The 24,251-nt window shown below is 33.2% G+C and overlaps 1 protein-coding gene across 2 annotated transcripts in view; it reads left to right on the top strand.

Moving 5' to 3' along the window:
- Window positions 1-23,794, top strand: part of CSMD3 (CUB and Sushi multiple domains 3) — a 512,773-nt gene extending 488,979 nt beyond the window's left edge. For both annotated transcript variants that reach the window (XM_052703606.1, XM_052703607.1), the window contains 8 exons: window positions 7,522-7,633; window positions 8,972-9,151; window positions 11,930-11,995; window positions 13,235-13,393; window positions 17,471-17,583; window positions 18,538-18,625; window positions 20,138-20,273; window positions 21,619-23,794. In XM_052703606.1, the coding sequence (XP_052559566.1) occupies window positions 7,522-7,633; window positions 8,972-9,151; window positions 11,930-11,995; window positions 13,235-13,393; window positions 17,471-17,583; window positions 18,538-18,625; window positions 20,138-20,273; window positions 21,619-21,778 (1,014 nt within the window). In that variant the 3' untranslated portion in view covers window positions 21,779-23,794. The remainder of the gene's footprint in view (window positions 1-7,521; window positions 7,634-8,971; window positions 9,152-11,929; window positions 11,996-13,234; window positions 13,394-17,470; window positions 17,584-18,537; window positions 18,626-20,137; window positions 20,274-21,618) is intronic.
- The last annotated feature ends 457 nt before the right edge of the window (window positions 23,795-24,251 follow it).

The raw sequence follows: 24,251 nt of genomic DNA, 5'->3' as shown, positions 1-24,251 counted from the left end.
GGTTATTTTGTGTTTGGCTGTTTTTACTTTTCTGAAATCATAGAACCTCAAATGACTCAGAGTCCAGAGGTCCCTCTGGAAAGCTTCTAGTCCAATCACCACCTTCTCAAAGCAGGATCAACTTGGATTGGCTGCTTCTGTGTCCAGGTTGGTTTGGAATATTTCCAGGGATGGAGACTCCACTAATACTCACTCAACAAACTGCTCAAAGTTTATCATTCTTGTAGCAATAATGTTTTTTCTTATGTTTCAACAGAATTCCATGAGTGTCAGTTAGTACCTGTTTTGCAATGGTGCCTGATCACTGGGCACCATTGAGAAAAGTTTGGTTTTGTTTCCTTTCCTGCCCCCAACAGGTGTTTATACATACTGATAGGATTCCTCCTGAGCCTTTTATTTTACGAGATGAACAATCACTATTCCCTCATCCTCACATGTCAGGTTCTCCAGTCCCTTATTCACTTTGTGGCCTTTCACTGGACTCTCTGCATCTCTTGTACTGGGGAGCCCAGCAATGAATGCAGCACCCAGGTGTATCACACCAGGGCTGAGCAAAGGGAAAGGATCACCTCCCTAGACCTACTGGTACTGATCTGCTTGATGCAGCCCAGAAGGCTATTGATCTGCTTTGCTGCAAGACTGTTTTGTAAGCAAGTGTTGTTTGGATATGCTCCTGGTGGAATTGCATGTAATGTTTTCTGTGATAAAATGTAGTATATGCAAAGTAAATCTTTTGCTGTATGTTTTCCCTATGGAACGCTATATAGATAGTAGGTGTGTGATATGAGTTGTTTTTGTACTCAGTGATGGAAAACCCTTTTTATAATGTAGCAAGAGATCTTTAGTAATATTGTTTAATGAATAACAGTGCTAAAATGTGAAACTTAAAAAACGGAATTTCTAATTTTCTGGATCACACAAAAAAGATGTCAGTGAGTTATTTTCATGGGTGAATGGTGTACAGACACAGAAATGTGACCTGTTGTTTGCCAGAAATATGATAAGGCAGCTGCAAACAAACTAATGAAGAGTCAAAATTATTCTGCTGCATTCATGTTTGGTAATATGGCTGAGAAGTGCAGTCATATCAACGGGAGTATGCAGAAAAGTAATCTAGAAGCTTCCAGATTGAATGCCTGTAATAGGAGTTAACTGAAAACTATAGATATTCATAAATGCATGAAAGACCTGATTAAAATTTGAGCAGATTTAAAATATTAAATTTATTTTTGGAAGCAGGGGGTTGAAGCTAAAGATTATTCCAAGTCATGGCCACAGATTTCTTTGGTTTGTTGTTCTTGTGGTTGTCTTTTTTTCTAGTAGTGGTGGTTTTTAGCAATCTTTTGGTTTTCTAATTTTGGTAGATGACAGCTATATGGAATGGTTATATAATTGTCATGATTTTCTCCAGGGAATGAAATGGAGTATTGTTTCATGCCAAGATGGAGTACACAGGGGCAGTCCTTGGACTAACTACCTTTGGAAGTAATATTGTGAAGATTGATCTGAAAGTAATGCCTCCTATCTATTTCCATGGAAAATACAACAGACACAATCAACTCTATTTGATAGAGCAAATTCTCTGCTACAAAACAGTATTCTTCAACAGCCACCACTATTAGTTGTGCATTTTCAGCAATGATGAATAAGAGCCTGCATGCCATGCATGTACCAGTGGTGGTGATCCACTCTCTCTCACCACTGCTGAAAAGCACCATCCATCACCTCACTGTGCTCATAGACACTCTTTAGTCTCCATAAACAGTCAGCAAGCAGTAATCAATATCACTGGGTGCCATTTTTTTCCACATAAAGAAATTCAAAGACACACCTTTGCTTTATATGTACTTCTTTGTCAGATGCCATTTTGTCAGAGTGCCCCTCTGCTGCCATCTGTTGCACAGCAACAGAATGAAATGGAATTTTGGTAGGAAGGTTCAGTCTTTCCTGCCATACCAGCAACATTTGCCTCTAATGTCATTGGCCAACATAATAAAATAGGAGGCATTGCTTTTGCAGCAGCCCTCATGTATTATGCAAGACTGCAACTCTTTATTTAGCTGTGTAAGAAATGAATCACTGTAATGACCATTTTCTACAATTTTATTGTCCCAGTTTCTCTGGCATATTAATGAGCATTTTATCACTGAAGAAGCTAATGGGGCCTTTCTCATTTGAGATGTAGATGTGGCTGTGTATGAAAGCATCACTCACAGCTAGCACTGACTGTCAAAATATCCAGCAAAATGTCAACTGATAAATAATTTTTAAAATAAGTGTAGTTGCTGGCAGGATTTACAACCCTGATCACATAGTTGTAAGGTTAGTGACTTGCAGATTAATGGAACAAATCAGCAAATTTAGTTTGATGACAATTATTTTGTAAAATGTATGAGCTATGGTCTTCTCTAGTCAGCAATATACCCGCAAGCTCTGATGTAATGAATTTTGGTTTTATATATGAACTAAATGTCTGAGTGGGATTTCTGGCTAGTCTAAATAGGACTGCTTAGTTAATAGAGAACAAAAGAGGAGTAGCATTCTCACACATGAAGCAGAGCTCAGTTCTTTATTGTGTTGAGATGGTAGTGAAAAAATTCAGTTCTAGACAAATTATTGTCTCTAGTTCCTGGACAGAAATATTACATTAGTATGTATTCAATAATATTATGACTCATTTAAGCCACAAACATAATTTAGTTTATAATATGCTATAATTAACTTCCTTTATGAATGGAATAATAATAATATAATGACTTTTGTTTCTTCTATCCACAGCAGAAAGTTAAAGAATAATTATAAAATATTGAAGTTGAGATGGCTTTGATTTCCTTTTCTCTGATAGTCCTCTCTTTAGTTCTCTCTTATTTTTAGTAATAGATCAAAAGAGTTTCTCAGAATTAAGCAAAATGGTTTGCAGTTGGCAGATTTGAATCTGTAACAAGGAACTGTCACCACTGAATATAAAGGACTGTTTACTGACTCTAACCCAGAGGTTTTTTTTCTCATTTCAGGATATATTTTTTTCATTTGTTCTCTTTTTCTAAGATGAAGGGGTTGGAAAAAAAACTCTCTTAAATGCTTCATGTTTAAACTAATAGTAATAAGGCCACTTTAGTGACTTAATGCTTAACTTTTAACTTTGTCTCATCAAAATGAAAAATAAGACTCTAACCTGATGGAAGAATTCAAGTCTTCGTATGTCAAGTCCTATGTTATTGCTGTCTAACAACTGTCAAAACCTCCTCTTCTACAAAACTATATCACTGACTGTTATTTGTTTTTCACAATACTAATAATAAGTCATGAATTTCCACGGTGCTGTTTTTTGTTAGTGTTGTTTCTTCCCAGTCTTAATGATCTGTTTTCTTATGCTATTACTTGTACTGAAAACACAGGCATATATGACACAATTCCTGACTTGACTGAAAGGAGTATCAAAACTTGACTTCCCAGGCCCTACACTAATAAAAGCACAAATATTTCCACTTTGCATTTAAATGTTACTTCATGTGTTAAGCAAGACAGTGTTCTATATTATGAAATGCTATTTGAAACTTGGTCTAAAGACATGGAGCAACCTTGCAAATACTCTCTGTGATCTTAATGCTTATAAAAACTTTAGTGATGATGGAATTGTCAGATAAAAGTATAAGAAAGGTGCTCTAATCCTGCAGGCTAGCTGTGGACACAAACATAGTTGACATAATCACTGCATCATTGAAATTTATGCTCTAACAGGTGCCGTGCAATTTCTTAAAAGGATTACAGTTATGTTGTGATCTTTATTACGCAAATGTATTGTCCTGGTTTTATCAGTGTATATCATATCACGTCCATATCATGACATCATGTGCTTGAAACCACAACATATATATACCTAAAGAGAATAATTATACAAAGCTCTTTGTTGTCATTGTTGATTTGTATTGTAAACAGAATGAGTGATTAACTACAGCTTACAAACATACATCACAATGTCAAAGTAGAGTAAAATATCTACTATGAGCTTTTTAAAATATCTACTATGATCTTTTAAGCTTTATTTGTAGTTACCAAAAGTATCCAGTATTCTAGAAACTATGTCTCTTTCTATAAAAGTGTAGTACTACAATGTTTTACACTCAAAATCTTGCTACTGGCAAGAAGGGAACATACTTCTTAGCAAAAGTCTAGAATTTATGATATAACTGAACTCTCAATAGTCAAATTCAAAAATCACTGGTCTGTATCTAATTACTGTAGAAAAGTTGGGGAAAGACTGAGCAGTGAATATTTCACAAAACATAACAAAATTAGTTCTAATTACTGTACTGATAAGTACTGATTTCCAGCACTTTTTCTGAATCTTTTTACTTCCCTGCTTCATGAGATCTGTGACTTCAGTCCTTTGTTGGTTGCAGGTGTTAGTGTTTGTTTCACTGGGAAATGCTTCTCTAAGAGAAATATCATTTTGATTCTTTTTTCTTTTTGATCTTTTTTGCCTTCTTCATTGACGTGGGGATGTTTGTATTTCTAGCCTATTTTTATACTAAGCATTCTGTAACTCCATGAATATTGTTACCTAGTCTACAATGGTCTATTTCATTTATGGTAGATAATTATTCTTTGTTATCCCTAAAAACTGATTCTGTTCAGGACATTATTTCTTTAAGTGATCCTGGTTGAGTTGCTCACAGCTATAGGCTGCCCCACTACCACCTGAGTCCCATTTCTTATCACACTCATACCTGCAGTCTTCTTCACAACAACCTGTGCCACCATTTCTCACCAATCTCAAGCCTATATTTCTCTGTGCTGTGTCTCATTAGTGGTTCATTTTTCATTCCTCATGATAGCTACTTGTTACTTCTGTGGATATAAAATTGTGATTGTACTGTACAAAGGAAAAGGAATGGATGCAAATTAGTCACAACTACAAGATCAGAAGAAAAAATGATGTTACAGCTAGATCAAAATAAACCAAAAAGGCTCCAAGCAGGTCAAGACAAGCTCAGAGAAAGGAAGCCTGTCAAATTTCTGCACAATAATTGTCACATTAGTGATTACAGTAGTACTGTATTACTGGGCTACCTGACTACAGATATATCAAAAATTTAGTGAGGTATGATTTTGTTCATTTAAATGTGGTGTTAACAGTTACTGAAGAGAAAGGACAGACATTCCTGCAGTGGTTTAACCCATCAGGTGGCTCAGCACCAAACAATCATTTGCTCACTTCCCCACCTTTCCAGTAGGATGGGGGAAAGAAATGAGAAAAACAAAAGAGAGTGCATAGGTTGAGACAAAAATGTCACTGAGAATACAGAAAAGGATAACAGTCATGACTATTTATATATATGTATGTGTGCAGAAGCAATCACCCCCCGATGTTGCCCAGCTAGCCCCCCTAGTGAGCAGAATAAAGCAAGATGAACTCTCACCTTCTTCAAAACTCTTTCTACATGATGTCATGGTATGGAATATCCCTTTGGCCAGTTGAAGTCAGCTGTCTTGGTTCTGTTCCCTTCCAGCTCTTTGGCCCCTTCACTGAGAATGGCCTTGGCTCTACATGACACTACTTAACAGCAACTATAATATTGGCGTGTTATCAACATTGTTTTTCTCTTAGAACAAAAACACAATATCATGTTAGACATTTTGAAGAAAAAAATTCCATGATAACTGAAACTAAAACAATTCCCTTAGCAGCTCAGTCCTCTGACATGAATTGCAGGGGACAGAGAAGCTTCTTGGAATATCTGCATGTTCTTTGGTAAACTGAAGACCAAGAGAATAAAGTAATTTATGACAATTAGAAATAAATTTTATTCTTGTATATCATGTAAGAAACAATAAGGAAATCACAGTGTGCTATTATTTTATGTAACTATCATATCATTTTTTTGTTCATTATATATATAGACTGCTATCCTATTAATAAGCAGTTGCAGTTTGATATGTACAGATTTTCTTTTCTCATTGTTACTTCTCTTGTGTTAGGAAATGTCAAATATATCTTCTTTTGGTACTTAAAAAAATGAAAATTTTCTGGTACCGGTAATTAGAATATCCAATCCATTGTGAATATTACAGAAAAAAACAGCTGTGGAACAGAGAGAATCAAACAGCATGCAAGGAAGTCTTACTCCCACCCAGGACTGACTACAACCATTGTTACACATAGTGTAGCTCTTCCCTAAAGTCAGAGACGATAGTGGATGAATACATATAGGCTGTTTCTCCACCTATTCTTCTCTACAAGTTATGCAGGGAACCAAGCAACATGCATCATCTCAAGACTTCGGATTTTTAAGTTCATGTAACTGTATTGTAGCGCCATCTGGTGCCTCTAGTATGACACAAAAAATAGGTCTACTTTGGAAAACAATTACTTGTAGTTTTTTAATTATTATTTTTATTTTTTTATTATTTTATTTTAGGAATCAGGGAGATTAATTAATTTATTTATTCATTAAACTAGTCTTGAATAGCATGGCAGCACTTCTAAAAATACCTTCATCACTTGATCAACTGAAGTAATTTTGATGCTACTTTGGAGATATATAAAGGTTATATTTCTCAGACAAGGATAATACAATTAAAATCCATTTGCATGGATTTTTTTTTTTTTTTGCTTTTGTTTTGTTGTTACTGCCTTATTTAAAACTGTAAGAGGAAATAAGAAAAATGGCTTAGAGAGTAGTTATTCTTTTAGATAGAAAAGGTATTATTGTAACAGATGACAGTAATACCAGGAATTTTATTATCATTATTTTTAGGAAATAGAGAAAGCTAGCAAACAAACCTTTCCATTTGGTAGCTAGAACTACAGAACATCCTGAATTGAAAGGATCCTGCAAGGATCATCAAGTCCAACTCCTGGTGCAACACACAACCATATAGTCATTAAAACATATCTGAGAACATCATCTAACCACGCCTTGAACTCTACCAGGCTCAATGACATGATCACTTCTGGTTTCTATTGTATAAATTATGTTTTATCTCTTCTGGTATAAAAGGAAATGAAGGTATTATAGGGACATTATATTTTCTGAAGCATGAGATAGCATTGTTGATCAGCCTTTGTGCGTGCTAATGAAATATTTCTCATTATAGCTTCTGGATACATACACCATTCTACAAAGATTCAGCACAGCCTATTACCTATTAGAGCTTTGTGGCTTCCCTAGTATGCTGTAAGATTTTCTAGTTGGCTCCTTTCTGTTTTATGTGGTAGAGGAAGTTCAGATCTAGGAAGATACAGTAAAGAGAGAGACCAGACAATACAAGAATTTGATTCTGTTCCTCAGAGGTTTTCATACTGTGGGAGGAATAATTCTAATGAAAATGAATAAATGTTTATCTCATATCAAAATGCTACAGAAGGAGTGTCTTTCTACAGAAAAAGTGTCTTAATTTATCAAGCATTTATTATTTGAAGGAGTACTTTGTCTTTTTTTTTCCTAAAAATATATATATATAAATATATATATATTTCCTCATAACAATATAACTGTGCTTTTTACTTTTAAATAGGTGGGAAATGTTGTTCAGTTCCAGTGTAAGAAAGGACATCTTCTCCATGGATCAACAACAAGAACTTGCCTTCCTGATCTTACGTGGAGTGGAGTTCAGCCAGAATGTATACGTAAGTAATTGATGGATGGAATAAGTATTTTTATTAATGCTAAAATTATTCTTTAATTCCTTTCTATGTTGTCTAGTTACTGAAATATTTTTATTAAAGTTGGTTTTTATATATATAATTATATTAACCTATATTTAATATAATTTTTCATTACTATTTTACAGTGTGTAGAAATGAGAAATTAAATTTTTTGAGTAAACAAATTTTTCTACAGTAGCCTAATGAGATTTGTAAAGCAAAGAAAAATAATCACAGTATCAGTGTACTGGATCGTGTTAAATCTGATCCATTTCAAAGAAGAGTTAGCCCTTCTGTTGACCAGAGAGATGCTGAAAATAAGTTTCTGCCTAAGAGAGTGCATCTCTTTCAATGAGGAATGTGCAAGAGTCAGGAAGTGATGAGAACAGCCTATGAAGGAAATCCCTGCATCAATCTGTCTTGTACTGAGCTAGATAGTTACAATCAGATCTTACAGAGAGTTTGCACTACCAGTTTACTAACTGTAATCAGGGAATTAATGGAGTATATTAAGAAGGGGGGGCACAGGGAAAAGTTATGTAATTGTAATTTGTGATGAATTGAAATGAAGATAATCTTGCAGACAGAATTTCATTTCTTAGGTCTTTCACATTTCAGCATCACAGATAATCTTTCTAGTTCTTCAGCAAGCCATCTATATTTTTCTGGAAACAGTGTCACCTTATAAAGTCTGATCTTAAGGAATACTGTCAATGTATGTTGAGCATATCCGCAGAAGCAAGCAGCATTAGTGTCCCATTTGGTGCTAGTGCTCCCCCTAAACAAATAGGAAATCAGTGGCTCTGCTCATACTCTGTAGGTATGGAGGTATGCTGTTATTGAGGCAACACAAATCTCACAGACACTCATTGTTAACTATGTAAAACAGTTTTAATGAGATTAGGATTAGTAATTAATTTTTGTCTCGCATAGTATTTTCCAAAGAGACCCATTTATTTCGTTATTCAATGCTATACTGGTATCTTAAACCATATAATCTGAATTGCTTTTTAATATGGTAAGATGTGTGTTTTTTGTGTTTATATATGCAGACAAACAATTTTAAATATGCAAGGGTTAATTTAAATTGGTTCTTGGTCTGTTGACGGTGAAAGGGCCATTTTCAAGAACATATTTACTTTTATTAGAATATAAATGACAGTACAGTCATTTATATTCTATATTGTAACTTAATTAAGAAAAATATATTTATGTGTTATTTTTACTGAAGCTTTTTTTCCTCATTATTTATCTGTCAGAGTGAGCATAGATTATTTTTTCACTGTTTTGACTGAAGGATATTTTATCTTTTCTTTGTAGCTCACAGCTGTAAACAACCAGAAACACCATCTCACGCAAATGTTGCAGGAATGGATCTTCCTTCACTTGGCTATACACTGATTTACACTTGTCAGCCAGGCTTCTTCCTGGCAGGAGGATCAGAGCATAGAGCCTGCAGATCTGATGGCACGTGGACTGGGAAAGTTCCAGTTTGTGAAGGTAACCTCTTCTGTTTCCTGCTGTAGCTGTCATTTATCACATTTCAACAGTATTTTTTACTTGCTACCTAATAAAGTGAGGTAGGAACTAGGAGGGCAAATATCTAAAAGGACAATTCTAAGCCTTTGTCAGTTGTGTTTAATGGGACAAATGCTTTCATCTGCTTATGTTTCATTTGCATGCTCAGAGGTGTGAATTGCAAATAAAATTATAAAATTCTGGGGTCCAGGTTAACACCAGTGTTTAAACTCCTGACTGAGTCAGCTGTGGACTACATTCTGATAGACTTAGTGGAATAAGAACCTCAATGTTTTTGCACATGTATATTAATCCTAGACTAGAGTAGGTTTACTGTAGAAAACTGTGTCAGCTGCAAAACAGCTAAGATTGTTGCAGTATTAGAGAAGGATGCTTACTAAAGTTTAAGTAGAGGTCTTAATTATTACATGAAATGAAACCATAGGATTTATTATTTCTTATTCAAATAAAAGCAGCAATATACTACTCAAAAATAAAATAAATTTATTTACTTTGGTTTTCCAAAATTCTATTTTGTTTATGGTGTGGTTTGTTGTTTTTTTTCCACGTATTTTGGCATGGCATGGCATGAAAATTCTCATGATAAAATCAGGATGAGAATGGTATTTTTCATGTGCAATAAAAAATCCACAAGTATAGCAACTGTTTGGAATTCCAATTCTTGAATAATTAAAGAACTGATTACTGATACGTAATGTTTCAGATGTGGTTATCCCCAGGGCTCCTAGAGAGAAGTACAGAGGCTGTATAACCAAGTGCTGCCTCTTGGAAGAGGAATTCATTCACAGGAAGTGAATATTTTGTATTACTAAAAAACAGGTGTCCTGTCGTTATATGCCAGGCAAGTGCTGGGAAGAACAGAGCAGAGCTTTGGGAAAGTGTTAGGAAGGATGCTGCCAAGAAGCCCATGACTTCATTAGTGTTCAGGAAATGTTATGGCAGGCCAAATGTGATTCACTGGTTGCATTATGATCCAAGAATTTTCTGCTGATGATACTGAAACAAGTAATAACTTTCTATGTGATTTAAGAAATCCTTATGAGATTTTTTTTTTTTTTTTTAATTTTCAGTGGTAACTATTAGTGTATCCACCTTGTCATATAATTGTTTCCCAATGTCTTGAAGAAATGTTGCCAAAATGCAAAATTTTCAGGATCACTTACCTTGTTTCTTGCTCTTCAGCAGTGGTAAAAACAAACAAACAAACAAACAAAAAAACAGTAAATGACAAATTATAAAGTATTAACTCTAGTGAAATAAAGTAAAATGTCTCCTAAATATTTGCCATCTTACCTATTAAATAGATGGATGAAACATCTCTCCTAAAGAAGATAGAAGACAATGTTCATGTGTGATGCTGAACTTTACAAATATGGCTTGGAAAAGGATGAAAAGGAATGAAAAAAAAACTTGGAATTTAGATCTAAAAAAGGATACTTAGGAGAATTTAAGTAGGATTTGTACTTCTAAATGCAAAATTGCAGTATTTAAAGTCCTACTTAGTAAGTGTTTGGACAAGAAACTTTAACTCCATAGATAGTATGTTTTAGTTTTGGTCTTGTATTTAAAATCTCAATTCTGAACAGGAAGTTAAAGATTTATCAATCAGTTTTAACAACAACCATCAGGTCATGAGAAATTTAGGTATAATTCAGGTCACCTGCCTTTGTTGCTTGCTAGCTTTAATCTATATAACAAGAGCAAGACTTTTGTAATAAGCTAAAAGATATTCTTAATGCACTCAAGAAAAACATTATCAGTGATTTCTTTTGAACTATTGATCAGAAAGAGAGGATTGTGTTCCTAACCAAAATACAGAATAATCCAAAATAACCACTGGTGCAAGGAATGGAGCCCAGTGTACCATGAGTATCCTACCCTAGAAGACAGAACTATGTACCTTCTTTATAGCCAAGTATATCCAAGTTATTTTCTGCAAAATAAAACAGCTTCACTTGTAGGAAATAGCACTTCAGACTTTCTGCTTTAGTCAGTAAAGAGCTGAAATTCAGGTCTCTACTTTCTAGTGCTCAAAATCATCTGAGCAGTTGTGGACAACTTAATTTGTTTCTTTCTTTCTGATGTTATTCTTTAAAGAAATAGTGATTATCTCCATTTTTAAGAGATTAAGCATGTAACTTTGTTTTTTTCAGTCCTGAACAAAAGGTATTTCTCTCAGCAGTGTTGAAGATATTTAAGTCCAGGAGAGGAACATGATATAAAATGCATTTGTAAAACTTCTCAGTTTGGTGCTGTGTTGAGTCCAGTCAAAGCAGCATCCATAGTACTATCTTATGTGGATAACTCTGTGTTTGCCTACATATATGAGTGTATATATATATATGTGTATATATATATATATATATACACACATATATATGCACACAAATAGTATATTATATATATAATATTTAAATCATTCAACTTGCCTTAGATGACATCTCACATATTAGATGCCCTGCCCAAGACTGAATTCTGAAATATGGATTCTGAAGCAAAAGCATTACAAATGACTTGGTAGCATCCAGATAACTTCAAAAAATGCGGCAACAGAAGAAATCAGTGGGCACATGCTCCTGTGATACTAAGTCTGAAGACTGAAATCTTATTTCTATTTAGAATTTTAAACATCATCTTATATCCTTTGTAACAATAAAGTGTGCTATGGAAATGATTTTTCCTGGATTATGAGTAACTGATTCGCTCACAGTTTGTGTGTCATTCATTCTTTTATAACAGCTGGTTCCAAAATATTGGTGAAGGATCCCAGACCAGCTTTGGGAACGCCTAGTCCCAAACTAAGTGGTAAATATTTGTATTCTTGTATGCTTATAAGACACAAGATGCTAGTGCACACACAAACACAAAGCTTTAAATTTAGTATCAGTGACTTCAAATAATGAAAATGCTGATTTTAAATATTGATGATTTGTTATAGAGCTAAGTTTGATATACTGCTGTATGGGAACTACTGTGTCATGGCCTGAACCTCTGATTGATCACCTGGGGCAAGCCTTGAGTCAGCCAGAGGAGCACAGGTGAAGGCAATTCACCTGTGCTGCCGGAAGGGGTGGAGCCAGGCTCCACCCCTCCTAGACCTATTTAAGAGCTGGCTACCAATGGGGAAGGATCTTGTCTGGAGATCCCTCCTTATGGTGTTTTGTGGGTGAGCTCAGCATAAGGGTAAGCCTTCCATTTATTCCCTTTTGTTATTATAATCTACTTCGCCTAACTCTCTTGTTTTTTGTGATTGTAACATCTTAACATCCATTGATTATACAACTGCCTTTAGAAGCTGTAGTAAAGTCATCTATAGTAACCTTCAATTTCATTTTTAAATGGTATCTTATGTTAAGACTTTAAAGATTTGCATATATCTGTTATACTACATAGTCAACATACTTCTTTTAACAATACTGTTGCATTACTTAAACTACTCATTAACAAACTGGAATCTACTGCATTTATTCTCTCTGATGGTCCTGTTAGATATAGCAGCTCCAGAGGAGGACTGTGAAGATTATGAGAGTGTTGGATCATCACTCCCATGAAGGCAAACTGATAAAATTGAGATTATTTAGCCTAAAGAAGAGAAGGCTCGTGGGAGACCCTACAGCAGCCTTCTAGTATTTAAAGGGAGACTACAGGAAAGATGGGGAGGGACTCTACCAGAGAGTGGAAACAAGGAGTAATGATATTAAATTTAAAAAGGGTGGTATAAGGAAGAAAATCTTCACAGTGAGGATGGTGAGACACTGGGACAATTGCCCCAAGAAGCTTGGGGTACTCCATCCCTGGAAGTGTTGGAGGCTAGACTGGATAGAGCTTTGGACAACTTGATTTAGTGAGAAGTGCACCTGTACATTGTAAGAAGGTTGAATTAGATTATCTTTAAAGATCTCACTCAATTCAAATCATCTATGGTTCTGTGATTCTGAGAGAGTAGATAAAATGTTTGCATTTGTAAGATTTTTTTGTGGATGTTTGACTTCATAACCAATAAATATTGTAATGTGTATTGAAACATGTTTGATGTCTATATAGTTCCTGATGATGTATTTGCCCAAAATTACATATGGAAAGGATCTTACAACTACAAAAGCAAGAAACAGCCCATGACTTTGACAGTCACCAGTTTTAATGCAACTTCAGGAAGAGTAAATGCAACACTTACAAACAGCAATATGGAATTGCTGCTTTCAGGTATGGGATAAGAAAAACTAATTTCAGTTTGTGGATTTTATTGTTTATTTATTTGTTGTTGTTGGGGATTTTTCTTTTTTTTTTTTTTTTTTTTTTTTTCCCCTGAAGTGCATCAGTTCTCTGTAACTTAATTCATAACACACATTTTTAATTTGTAATATCTGCTCGAAACTGTCTTTGCTTATCAAAGAAATTTTCATACTAATTCAGTTCCCTTTCAAAAGAAGAGATTATTCCACTTTTTTCTTCTTCAGTTTTCCCAGTGTTTATTAGATTTGTACTTAATGAGAAATGAGAAGTGAAAGAATTGTTTTTTCTAATTCTCATTCTTTTTCCTTAAATATTTTGTGTACTCCCATTACTATTCCTGACATTTTATTAATTCTTAAATGACAGATTTTTCCTTCATCAGCCTATTAATAAGCAATATGTTGACCTAGAATCGATACTTAGAGAACACAGAGAACAAGAGAAGATGACAGTTTATATTAACCTTTATGCATGTGGTGTCTGTAGAAGGACTTTTGATTACGATATTGGTTTATGCCATTCTGTTGTCCCTGCTGTGCAGAGCAATGTTGCTGTAAAACATCAGCAGAAACCACAGGTATGCCTTGATAAGAAGACAAGGAAGGAGCCTGTAAAATTATTTGGATTTATAAGTTGTTTTTATTTGTTTATTTTTCAGACTCTTTTAATTTCTTGATTGAGATGTCATCCACACAGGCAGCGGATCTATCTTGTCACAGAAATAGCACGCTATACCTCAGTGATGTGGATATATATACATATATCTTAAATCAGTATTATCACTCAAAAATTAGTTTTTTGAAACCATACCATCTATCAATCTGAGACCCTCTTTGCAAGGGACTAAAGAAGCTAAATTGCAATTATGTTTAAGCTGGATCTGCTGCTTTTAATCTTATTCATCATTTAAGGATCCTTTTCTCACTCTTATTTTCCAGAGGTGTTAGCAAGGAAAATTACAATAGACCATTAAACTTTTGGAAAAGGAGGAAGTTCAGCACATGTGCTTCTATCAGGGTTGTCTATGGGAAGAACGTAATGGGCCAGAAAAGCCATGTATCTGTTTAGTTCTCAATTTCTACTATCTAAAGCTGTGAATTCTTATCACTAGAATTGTCTGATGAAAGTATTTTGAAGGTATCCTTTGAGAATCCCTCTTGATGGGCCATAGATTGACTGTTTCATGAAGTATTTTCTGATTTTTAACCATGTTTGTCTTGAATGTGTGTGCAAATTTAATCTGCTGTGTGATATCCGTTTAGTTTCTATCATGATTTCCATAAGGATATTGGCAGATACAGTGTTTCACATTATTGGGATTTGTAAAGCTTAAAATGGTGCTTTTTTCACTCAAAAAAAGCCTCCTTCTCTAAATCAAAGTATTTTCTTAGCTGCACACAAATGTAATTATTACGAATACCCATTTCTTCTCTAGATTCAGGCATTGTACACTTTGTAAGGTAGTTGTTTTTCTACCTATTATACAGGTAGAAAACTAAGTTATTAAAAGAATATCTTAGGGTCAGGGATGCACAGGTAAATGAGAAACACCTAAATGCAAAGGAATTTATTTAAGCTTAACTTGTGGTTATCCAACATGATAGCTAGTTCTCTTCCCACTGCAGCACTCCTTGTTTTGTATTTTTTTTTTTTTGACACCTATGCTTGATGTGATTGTAGTATACATGTCTGTCACAGATTGGAAAATGGGCATATTCATTTGATCATATTCGTATGAGTGAAAACAGCAACGCTGTTATGGAAATTAAGAGAAGATAAATGTGGAGCTCTTACTTATCGATTTGGATCAAGCACTCTTTTTTACACTGGAAAACAAGTTGCCAGCTCTGAAGAAGCACATCAGTTTTTCAATGAGAAATGCTTGTGAATCAGTCACTGGGAATCTGCAAAGAATAGAGCTGCCTTGGCTTGTGGGAAAGTTTTTCTCTATATTTTTCTTGAGTGTACATATGTTTGTGTTCATGTACACACCAAAGCTCTCACCCTCATGCAAATATTTCCCAAAGTATATTTATGCAATGCATTCATTCATGACTTGTGATTCATTTATCCTAAGTTGCAAGTGTTGTCTAGAGGAACACTGGCCAAGTTCTAGAGTAACTAAGCTCTATTTGATGTTAATGAAGTCCTAAAAACAAGAGAGCAAAACCAAGGCATTAATTTGAACTCATTGCTGTGTTACCACAAAAGTCTGCTTTATAAGCTCATACCTCTTATATAGCTATTCTTAGTGTGGAAATTGAAATTGTGATTTTTAGACATGTAAATAAAAGACAATTTCATTTCCATATCTCATATTGATGCTTCTGAAGTGAGGTAGGAAATTTTCATTTTAGCCTGAATTGAATATTTGATGTCCCCATCTCTTGCCATAGTCTATAATAAAAGCCTACAGTAAGTCCTAACACAGAGGACAAAGATAAATGTCAGCTGTGATTTGTGCAGGCATCTCTTTCCATTTAGAACATTTTGTCCTTCTCAGAGTAGCAGCCAACAAGACAGATGTGACTATCTTTTGAATTATTTTTTCTTCTTTGTATTCAGTTTTACACAATGAAATTACCATTTTATTCTGACTGCGTACACAAAATTTTATGTTCTAGCTGGAAAATTCTTCCCTCTCCAGCACTACTGTCCAACATTAAGCTGTGTGTTTGTGTGTATCAGCATTCTTCCTTCCTTACGTTAGCGTTGTAAAATCACCAAATACCTGTTCAGAAAACCTTATTTGTATCGAACAGCTGTGATAGCTAGTGGTTTTGTACAGCCTGCTATGTATTCTTCAACTGGACAGCAAGTTTACATCTCAACACTGTCTTTTGTTTATGTTCACATGACAGAATTTCAACAAATTTGAAAATAGGAAATGAACAAAACTAAGTCGGCTGCTATGCTACAAGAGTATTCCTTTATTAAAAAAAGATCTAGTTGAATTCATTGGTGTTTAGATAAGACGTACTAATTAAATACAGTGTGAAGTCATCCACATATGTTAGTCTGTGTACATTAAAAATGTAGGAGGGAGCAAGGGCAGAATAAAAGTCAGTGTTCATGCAACTGTGTTCAGTGACATAAATTCATTTCAGTGTGACATCAGTTCTTTACAATTAGTGAGTGAATTTTAGTTTCATCTTAGTGGCAATTTTTGGAGGTGGAAAGAAAAGTTTGTTTTCCATGGTTTTCTCTTCAGTTTTCTTTCTGTTAAAGTTTTTAGCTCTTGTTAGCTTCTACACATGGAACAATGATTTCAGGGCCTTCACAGAAAGGAAGTGGTCATGCCAGAAAGCTGTTTTCTCTAACACTTAAAGTTTCTAAACTATTAATTGATATTAATGGTTAAAAAATCTCGAAGAAAAAGTTAGCTATATGTTTTGTATTCCCCAACATCTTTCTAATGGGAGATTAGTTCACTAAGTTTATTATATTATTTTCCTTATGTTAACAATCTTACGTTGATTATAAATATTTCTTCTAAATTAATTAAAATGAATCAAGTAATGATGCATACAAAGTAAAAAAACATACACAATTCTTGTCATTGTCTGGATACTGACAAATGAAAATATTGACTGATGAAAAGTCATTTTTATCAAATCTGTAAAAATTTAGAAATTTTAAATTCAGCATGAGCTTATGGAAAAGTTTTAGATGTGTGTTTCTGCATGATCTTCTTTACCTTATCCCTAAATTGCAAATCTTAAAAGATGCTATGTTTAAACACGCTCTGTCTTATTCAGAACAGTATTTTTCAAACTACTGTAAATGCTTGTTTTATCTAAGGCTTGTGCATAAGAATAGGAGTTCCCTTCTCTTCTCTCTACAGATTAAAATAAAAACATTTTTAATTGAAATTCTGCAATAAAAAAATAAATCACAAAGTAATGTATCTTTCTGAAACTAAATGTTATTGAAAATACTACTTGTTCTTCCTGTTTTCCATATTTAAGGCAAAAGATCAAATGCTTATTCTTAACAATGATTTCTCCACTTAATGCAAATACAAATTTCAAAAACTCTATTCTACAGGAGTATATAAAAGCCAGGAAGCTCGACTCATGCTCCACATATATCTTATTAAAGCACCATCTCATACATCTGTGAGCCAGCTGAAAGAAGAAAAATGGGCTATGGATGGTTTTGTGAGTATATTTCTGCTGCAAAAGATAGAAAGCAAGTTTTTATTTTAAATCACACTGGTACCAAAAATACTGAAATATGTCAGATACAATCTTATTAGTGATACAGATTACAAACAGATTACTATATCCCTCAGTCAGAAATTCACTTGAGAAATGCACCCTTACTTCAGTGACAACACAGTTTCAGGTCATTGTTGAAGACACAGTGTTGTCTTCAGAAAGGGAAGCTTAAGTGGCAGTCTTGAAGAAAATTGCCTTGGAACTACTGAGTTTATACCAAGTAACTATCCAGAAAGGGAATCACCTGTAAATTGAAATAAATTATATTATTTTAGCATGTGCTTAGCCCTGTAAGGGAGTTATTCATCGGATCACAACTCTTTCCTCCCTTTCCCAAGTCAATATATCAATTCAATATTAGGAATATCATTCAGTATTCTAAATATTCAATATTTTGGACTAAAATTGTGTAACTAAGTAGTTATTGGGATGAGTACTGCATGGTAACAAAGAAACTATCTTCCAATAGAAGATAAAATCTTTTTTGTTAACTTTTAAAGTGATTGTTAAAACCTCAATACTTGCTTCCTTAGGATTATATATGGTATAAATTTTGCCATGTACTTCCTAAGAAATCAGGTAGTTATTAGGTATATACAATATATAAAACTACTAACATACTGAATTGCCAAAAACTTTCTTTTTGTTGGTTTTACAGAATAAAATTTTGAGGTAATAAAAAACAGTAGAGATCATCATAAGCCAGTATGACCTAAGTTGTGCCCTTAACAGCTATGTTCCCTTTTGAACTTCATTCAGGGGAACAACAGGTAACAAAGAGACATACTAGTATATCTCTTTTTCAAGTGCACACTTACAACTTGAAACAAGCTTTTATACATCTAATTCACTGCGGGTTTTGTTGTTGTTGTTGTTGTTTGTTTGTTTTTTCAGGTTTCTGCTGAACCTGATGGAGCTACGTATGTTTTTCAAGGATTCATTCAGGGTAAAGATTATGGGCAATTTGGACTTCAAAGATTAGGTATTAAATTCTAAGTTTATGCCAGTCCATATTTCAATATCCTATCTTAATTCTTGAACATGCTGGAAGGTATTAATGAATGTCTAACATAAAAACAAACTATACTTTTTCATAATGGTAATTCACAGTAAAATGCGTTGCTTGGGATATTTATTTTCATTACATCTTCATAAGAAGATTCTTTAAAAAAATTAGAAATATCTTCATTGGGAAAAATTTCATTTAAATTAATATAAAAAGAGGGTTTTCTATTATCAACCGCCTCAAAATATTTTAAAGCTAACAAAAACTACTATACAGTAGTGCAATGGCGAAGAAGTTTTGGTAAATTGTTAGGAAAATTTTACTACTTCATCTGATTTTCTGGAGGTTTTTTTTTTTTTTTTTTTATAGATTGGAGATTGTTTAACATATTGAAGACTATTTATTGGTTTATATCTTGTAGAAACAGAAGAATTTGATCACTTTTAAATTCTATAGAAGTGCAACTTGTGGTTAATGAAGTTGGCAATCAACTCAATGTAGCAGACAGCAAACATATTCAAATTATGGATAGATTTGCATCCATAGAACAGATTTTGTTAAATATGTTTGCCAGTTCATCATTTCAAACAAAAGAACACACAAAAAATGTTTTCTCCTTAACAAAATACTTCTACTGTTCCCAATTTTCCTCACAACATGGAATTTTCCTGTATTTTAGTGTATTGTTAAATTGTTGAATTCCTGTTTGTTTGCTTTGCTTTGTTAATTTCTAGATATTGCCTTGCAAGACCTAGGAAGTCAGAAAATATTAATGTATGCAATTCTTACAAGATCTAGTTCAAAGCTTAGAAACTAACTTTGAAGCTGCCTTGGTATTCCTTCTTTACATTAAAAAGTGTATATTTTGACTTTGTAGATGATCTAGTAATTTATGAGTTCCTGAACTATGCAGCAGATCTTGTTATTTTTTCATCTATATATGGCTTTAGCTCTCCTTGATTTTTCCTGACTTTTTTACTTCATGTATCAATAGCAACAGCTAATGAAATCAACATGATGAATTTTCCTTTTGCCTCTTTGGGTGATTTAGACTTTCCTGCAAATCATTTTTGCTTTGATACATGCAGTATTTATTCTTTCAGATATATGCAGATATAATCAGTTATATAATCAATCTAACACATGGATTATTCTATATTTAACTTCTTGTAATACAGTACCTTAATGTGTAGTAATAACATCAAAATCTTGACTGCCATACATAATTAAATAGTAAAATAATTAATATCTTATAGTACATGTACTGCTCTCCAAACATTTTCTATGTGTTTATTACTTAGTATATATTTTGCCACCATACATTTACTTTCTAGGTGGTCTCACACTACAGCTGTATGTATGCAGGTGAACACACTATGATGATCCAATCACAAGATGTTACTTGAATTCTTAAGATTATGGAGTAATAGGTGTCAGGACTAACAGCCATATTTTACATTACCTGCTTTCTCTTCTTATTCCTTTCAGGTCTTAACATGTCTGAAGGTTCAAATTCTTCTAATCAACCCCATGGTACAAATAGTAGTTCAGTGGCGATTGCTATCCTTGTGCCTTTCTTTGCCCTCATATTTGCTGGTTTTGGCTTTTATCTTTATAAACAAAGGTAAATTACGTATATAAAATTTCTTCATTAATTTACTTTTTAGTTTCTATTGCTCTCAGTGTTTTTAATGTAAATGAAATTTGAGCAAAATGACCTAACGTTTGCAAAATATGCATGTGTACATTTCTTCCTACTTCCATTTAGGTCTGGCATGACTGAGGGACCTGGTTACTGTATCATGCAGTGATTTCATTCATGCTTCTTAAATAACATGGATGCTATTAATTATTGACTTATGGAAAATAATATTAGGAATATACTTTGTATGCACTTCCAGCTGGCTTCTTGCCTTTTGCTTTTACGTGACCGAATTGTGAATAATATTTGAGTAATTTATTTTAATGCCTGTTCTGTTTATTGGCCTGTGGGTATATGCAAGTATTATGGCATTGAAAGATTTTATTATGAAACTATTTCTGCATCTAAAATTATTCGTTCATGTGTAGTTATACAACCACCACAGCCTTCTTAGTTTCACTAGTCCAAGAGTAAGTTTTGTTTATGCTATTGAGACCAGTTCCAATCCAGTCCAATCTAATCCTTTGGATTTAGTTTTATGTAGACTTTTCCAATAGGTATAAAACATCTGATGACTAAGGAAAATATCACCACTTTAATAACAAGACATTTTTTTGCCTATTAATTGTGAAAATGGTCACAATGAAAATTGTGAAATTTACTGTTAGCCTGGCAATTATAATTGTAATGTACACTAAAGGGTGAGATTAGTTTAAAACATGTACTGTAACTGTACCATGTAAATTGGTACAATTTTCACATGGTACAATTTGCTTCTGAACACCTTAAGAATGTGAAAAAATGCAGATGCTCAAGTAAATTTTATATATTTGATATTAAACATATGCTATAATTACTTATCTTTAATACAATATACGTTTTGTTTAAAAATACATATGAAATATTTTCAAGGGATTAAACTTTGATCATTAGAATTTTTAGTAAGAAAGTACTTCAGATATAAATTGATTCTTAATAAATATCTTGAGTATACGGAAGGAAAAAAGAAAATCTCAGTAATCTTTCTCTTGCTTGTTCCATGTTTACGAGATTCTACTGTACTCTTAACTACATATTATATGATTATCCAAGTATACATGTCTCCTCGGGCTGTTAGCTTACTTTTCAAATGAACACATTTTTAAATGAATCATAAATGTCTTACAGTTTCATTACTTGTACATTACAAGTTCTTAGGACAGATATTGTATTAAAAAAAAAAAAAAACATTAATTGAAAATGGGGGCTAAGTTCTGTTCAGATTTTTAAACCAGGCCATGTCAGCATGGAATACTGAAGTTATGAGTATTCTGTCTTTCTTTAACAGGACTGCACCTAAAACACAGTATACAGGATGCTCTGTACATGAAAATAATAATGGACAAGCTGCTTTTGAAAACCCCATGTATGACACAAATGCAAAGTCTGTGGAAGGGAAAGCGGTACGATTTGACCCCAACTTGAACACTGTTTGCACAATGGTATAATGTGGTAATAATATGTCTTCAAAGTTTGAAAATCAAAACACAACACAGTGCACACATAGTTCACTGATTTAGAAAAAAAAAAAAAAATAAAGCACACTTTTCAGGATATAGTTGGTCACCTTTTCCTGAGGATGATAGACAATAATAGGTTATGGGTATTTTGTTTTGATTTTGTTTTTCATAACCTGGATCAAAAATTTTCTTCGTGTTCACCACGGAGAGTTTTACAAAAAAATCTGCTGCACTCCATGAGTGCTAACTCACAGTTTATTTGCTTTTTTAAAAAAGGAGGTTATTCTAAAACATAAAATGTATTTGCATATATTGGAGGAGCATCCATTATCAGTACTTCTGTGCTTTATAAAAATTATAATAAAGGGAATGGGTTAAAAAAAAAAAAAGATATAGATAGAAAATAAGAGCTATACTTACAGGAGACAATAGGTCACTGACGTCTTTCTAACAGTGATATGCTACATCTTTTTAATGAGTTTGTAACTTTTTTTTTTCATTTATTCATTCCACTTAGTATTTTCTTTCTTTCAGAACAATTTTTTAACTCCAGAAGGTAGTATTTAGAAATGAGCAAGTACAACTTACTCTTCTCACATCACAGAAGCAAAACACAAATGTCAGCTTTTTAATTAATACTTTTTTTTTGTGCTTCACATCTTCCTTTTCATATTTCAAGTCAAGCTCCTTTTTTTTCTTGTTTCCACAAAAAGCACTACAAATGGTAAGAGTGGAAAACTGTTTCTATATTACTTTTGTCAGTCATACAATTAGACACAATTTTCAATCAAGAAGTTAGAATGAATTGAGCATTGTCATGTGGCTATGTTCCTTGCTGTTGAACATTCAAAAATCAGTGACCATTTTATTATAGTTTTCATGTCAAAACATAATTTAATGATGTTTCCAGTTAAAAAATGTAGTTAACAGTAACATTAGGAATCAAATTCATATGTCAAAATTGTAAGAGTCCATTTTTAATCCATACTAGTTAAATTAGACTGTATCACATCAATTTACTCCTTCAGCATTTTGTCAAAATGCATGCATAGAGCATGATAAAAACTGAACATTCCCACTGAAGTTGATGGGAAGATCCTAACAGACTTCTGCAAACTTTGGCTCAAACCTACAATGCAAGAGGCAATTATAATTTGGAAATACTGTGTTTTCATATCTATTTTATCTCCATGTTTTATGAAAACAAATCCTTATAGTTAATGATTTAAAATTGAATATATTACCATAGTGCAATGAAAATAAAATTATTTTATATATATATACACACATATATATAAAGCCATGATTTTATTAGGAACAATCCATTCATTTTAGGGACAATTCAGACTCTATACAGCTCTCAAATACAAGTTTTAGACATTCCAGAGCCATTTCAAGGAAATGTGGTTTTTAATTTCACAGTTATTTCATAAAAGAATTATTCAGTGGCAACTCAATAATTTATTTGTTGTAAGTCATTGTCTTCCCTTTATAGCATGACTCACAAATGCTGTGTTAGCCAGTGTGAATTATCTGTTATTGTTCCTTTCATACATTAATAATTCTGTGAAAATCTAAACTTTTTATTACCGTAATAGAGAGTGCCTACCAAAAATCATTGTACCCAGGATTGCTGCTTGGATTTCTATAATGTTTGATGAATTTCTTATAAACCATTTTACAAATTTTTGTTTTGAATATTCATACAACTCTGTCAAACTGTATTCTACTAAAAGGATGCTGTTTTATATTTTATACCATTGGTTGTTATTTATTCTTGTTTATTCAAATGACTGCAATAACTATGATTCATTCATTAACGTTAAGGTTAATACATTTGAGATCGTTTAAAATGTTTCTTCTGCAACTGGCTACTCCTCTTATATTAATGCATACACTTTTGTAAAGAAGTATATTTTTATGAAGAAAAAAAAGGATTTGTAAAAGTATGATGTAAATTTTCAGTGCAATGTAAACAAAATAAAAATGGACAATTGCTTTTTTAACCATGTTTCTTCTTTGGAAGATGAACTTCAAACTTATTTCAGATGTGAAGACCAATAATTTGTTGGGTTTTCTTGTGAGTCTTAAAAGCTTTTAAATTCATTTTCTCTTAGTCGTCGTGTAAATTTTAGGTGAAGTGGCAAGACATAGATTACTTATATTACATAATACTTAAGTATTTACTATAAAGGAATTTCCTGTTTCACTTGAATTTACAACAATTAAAACTTCACCTGTCAAAAAGGACAGAACAAAATTCACTTCAAGAGGGGAAAAAAAAAAAAAAAAAAAAAAAAAAAATTTAGTGTTTATGAAAGTTTTAGATAGACTTTGCATGTTGTTTGCTACCTTTCTCAGAAATGTTGATCAAGAGGTAAACAGTAACAGGTACCTATATGCATCGTACACAATCTCTTCTGGCATCAAAGTGTAGTGAAACATCTTATTGAACTTGAGG

Source organism: Tympanuchus pallidicinctus, unplaced genomic scaffold (assembly GCF_026119805.1).
Source record: "Tympanuchus pallidicinctus isolate F22 unplaced genomic scaffold, pur_lepc_1.0 scaffold5, whole genome shotgun sequence".
In the NCBI taxonomy this organism is placed as follows: Eukaryota; Metazoa; Chordata; class Aves; order Galliformes; family Phasianidae; genus Tympanuchus; species Tympanuchus pallidicinctus.
Note: the sequence above shows the minus strand (reverse complement) of the source record. Positions and strands in the feature narration are given on the sequence as shown.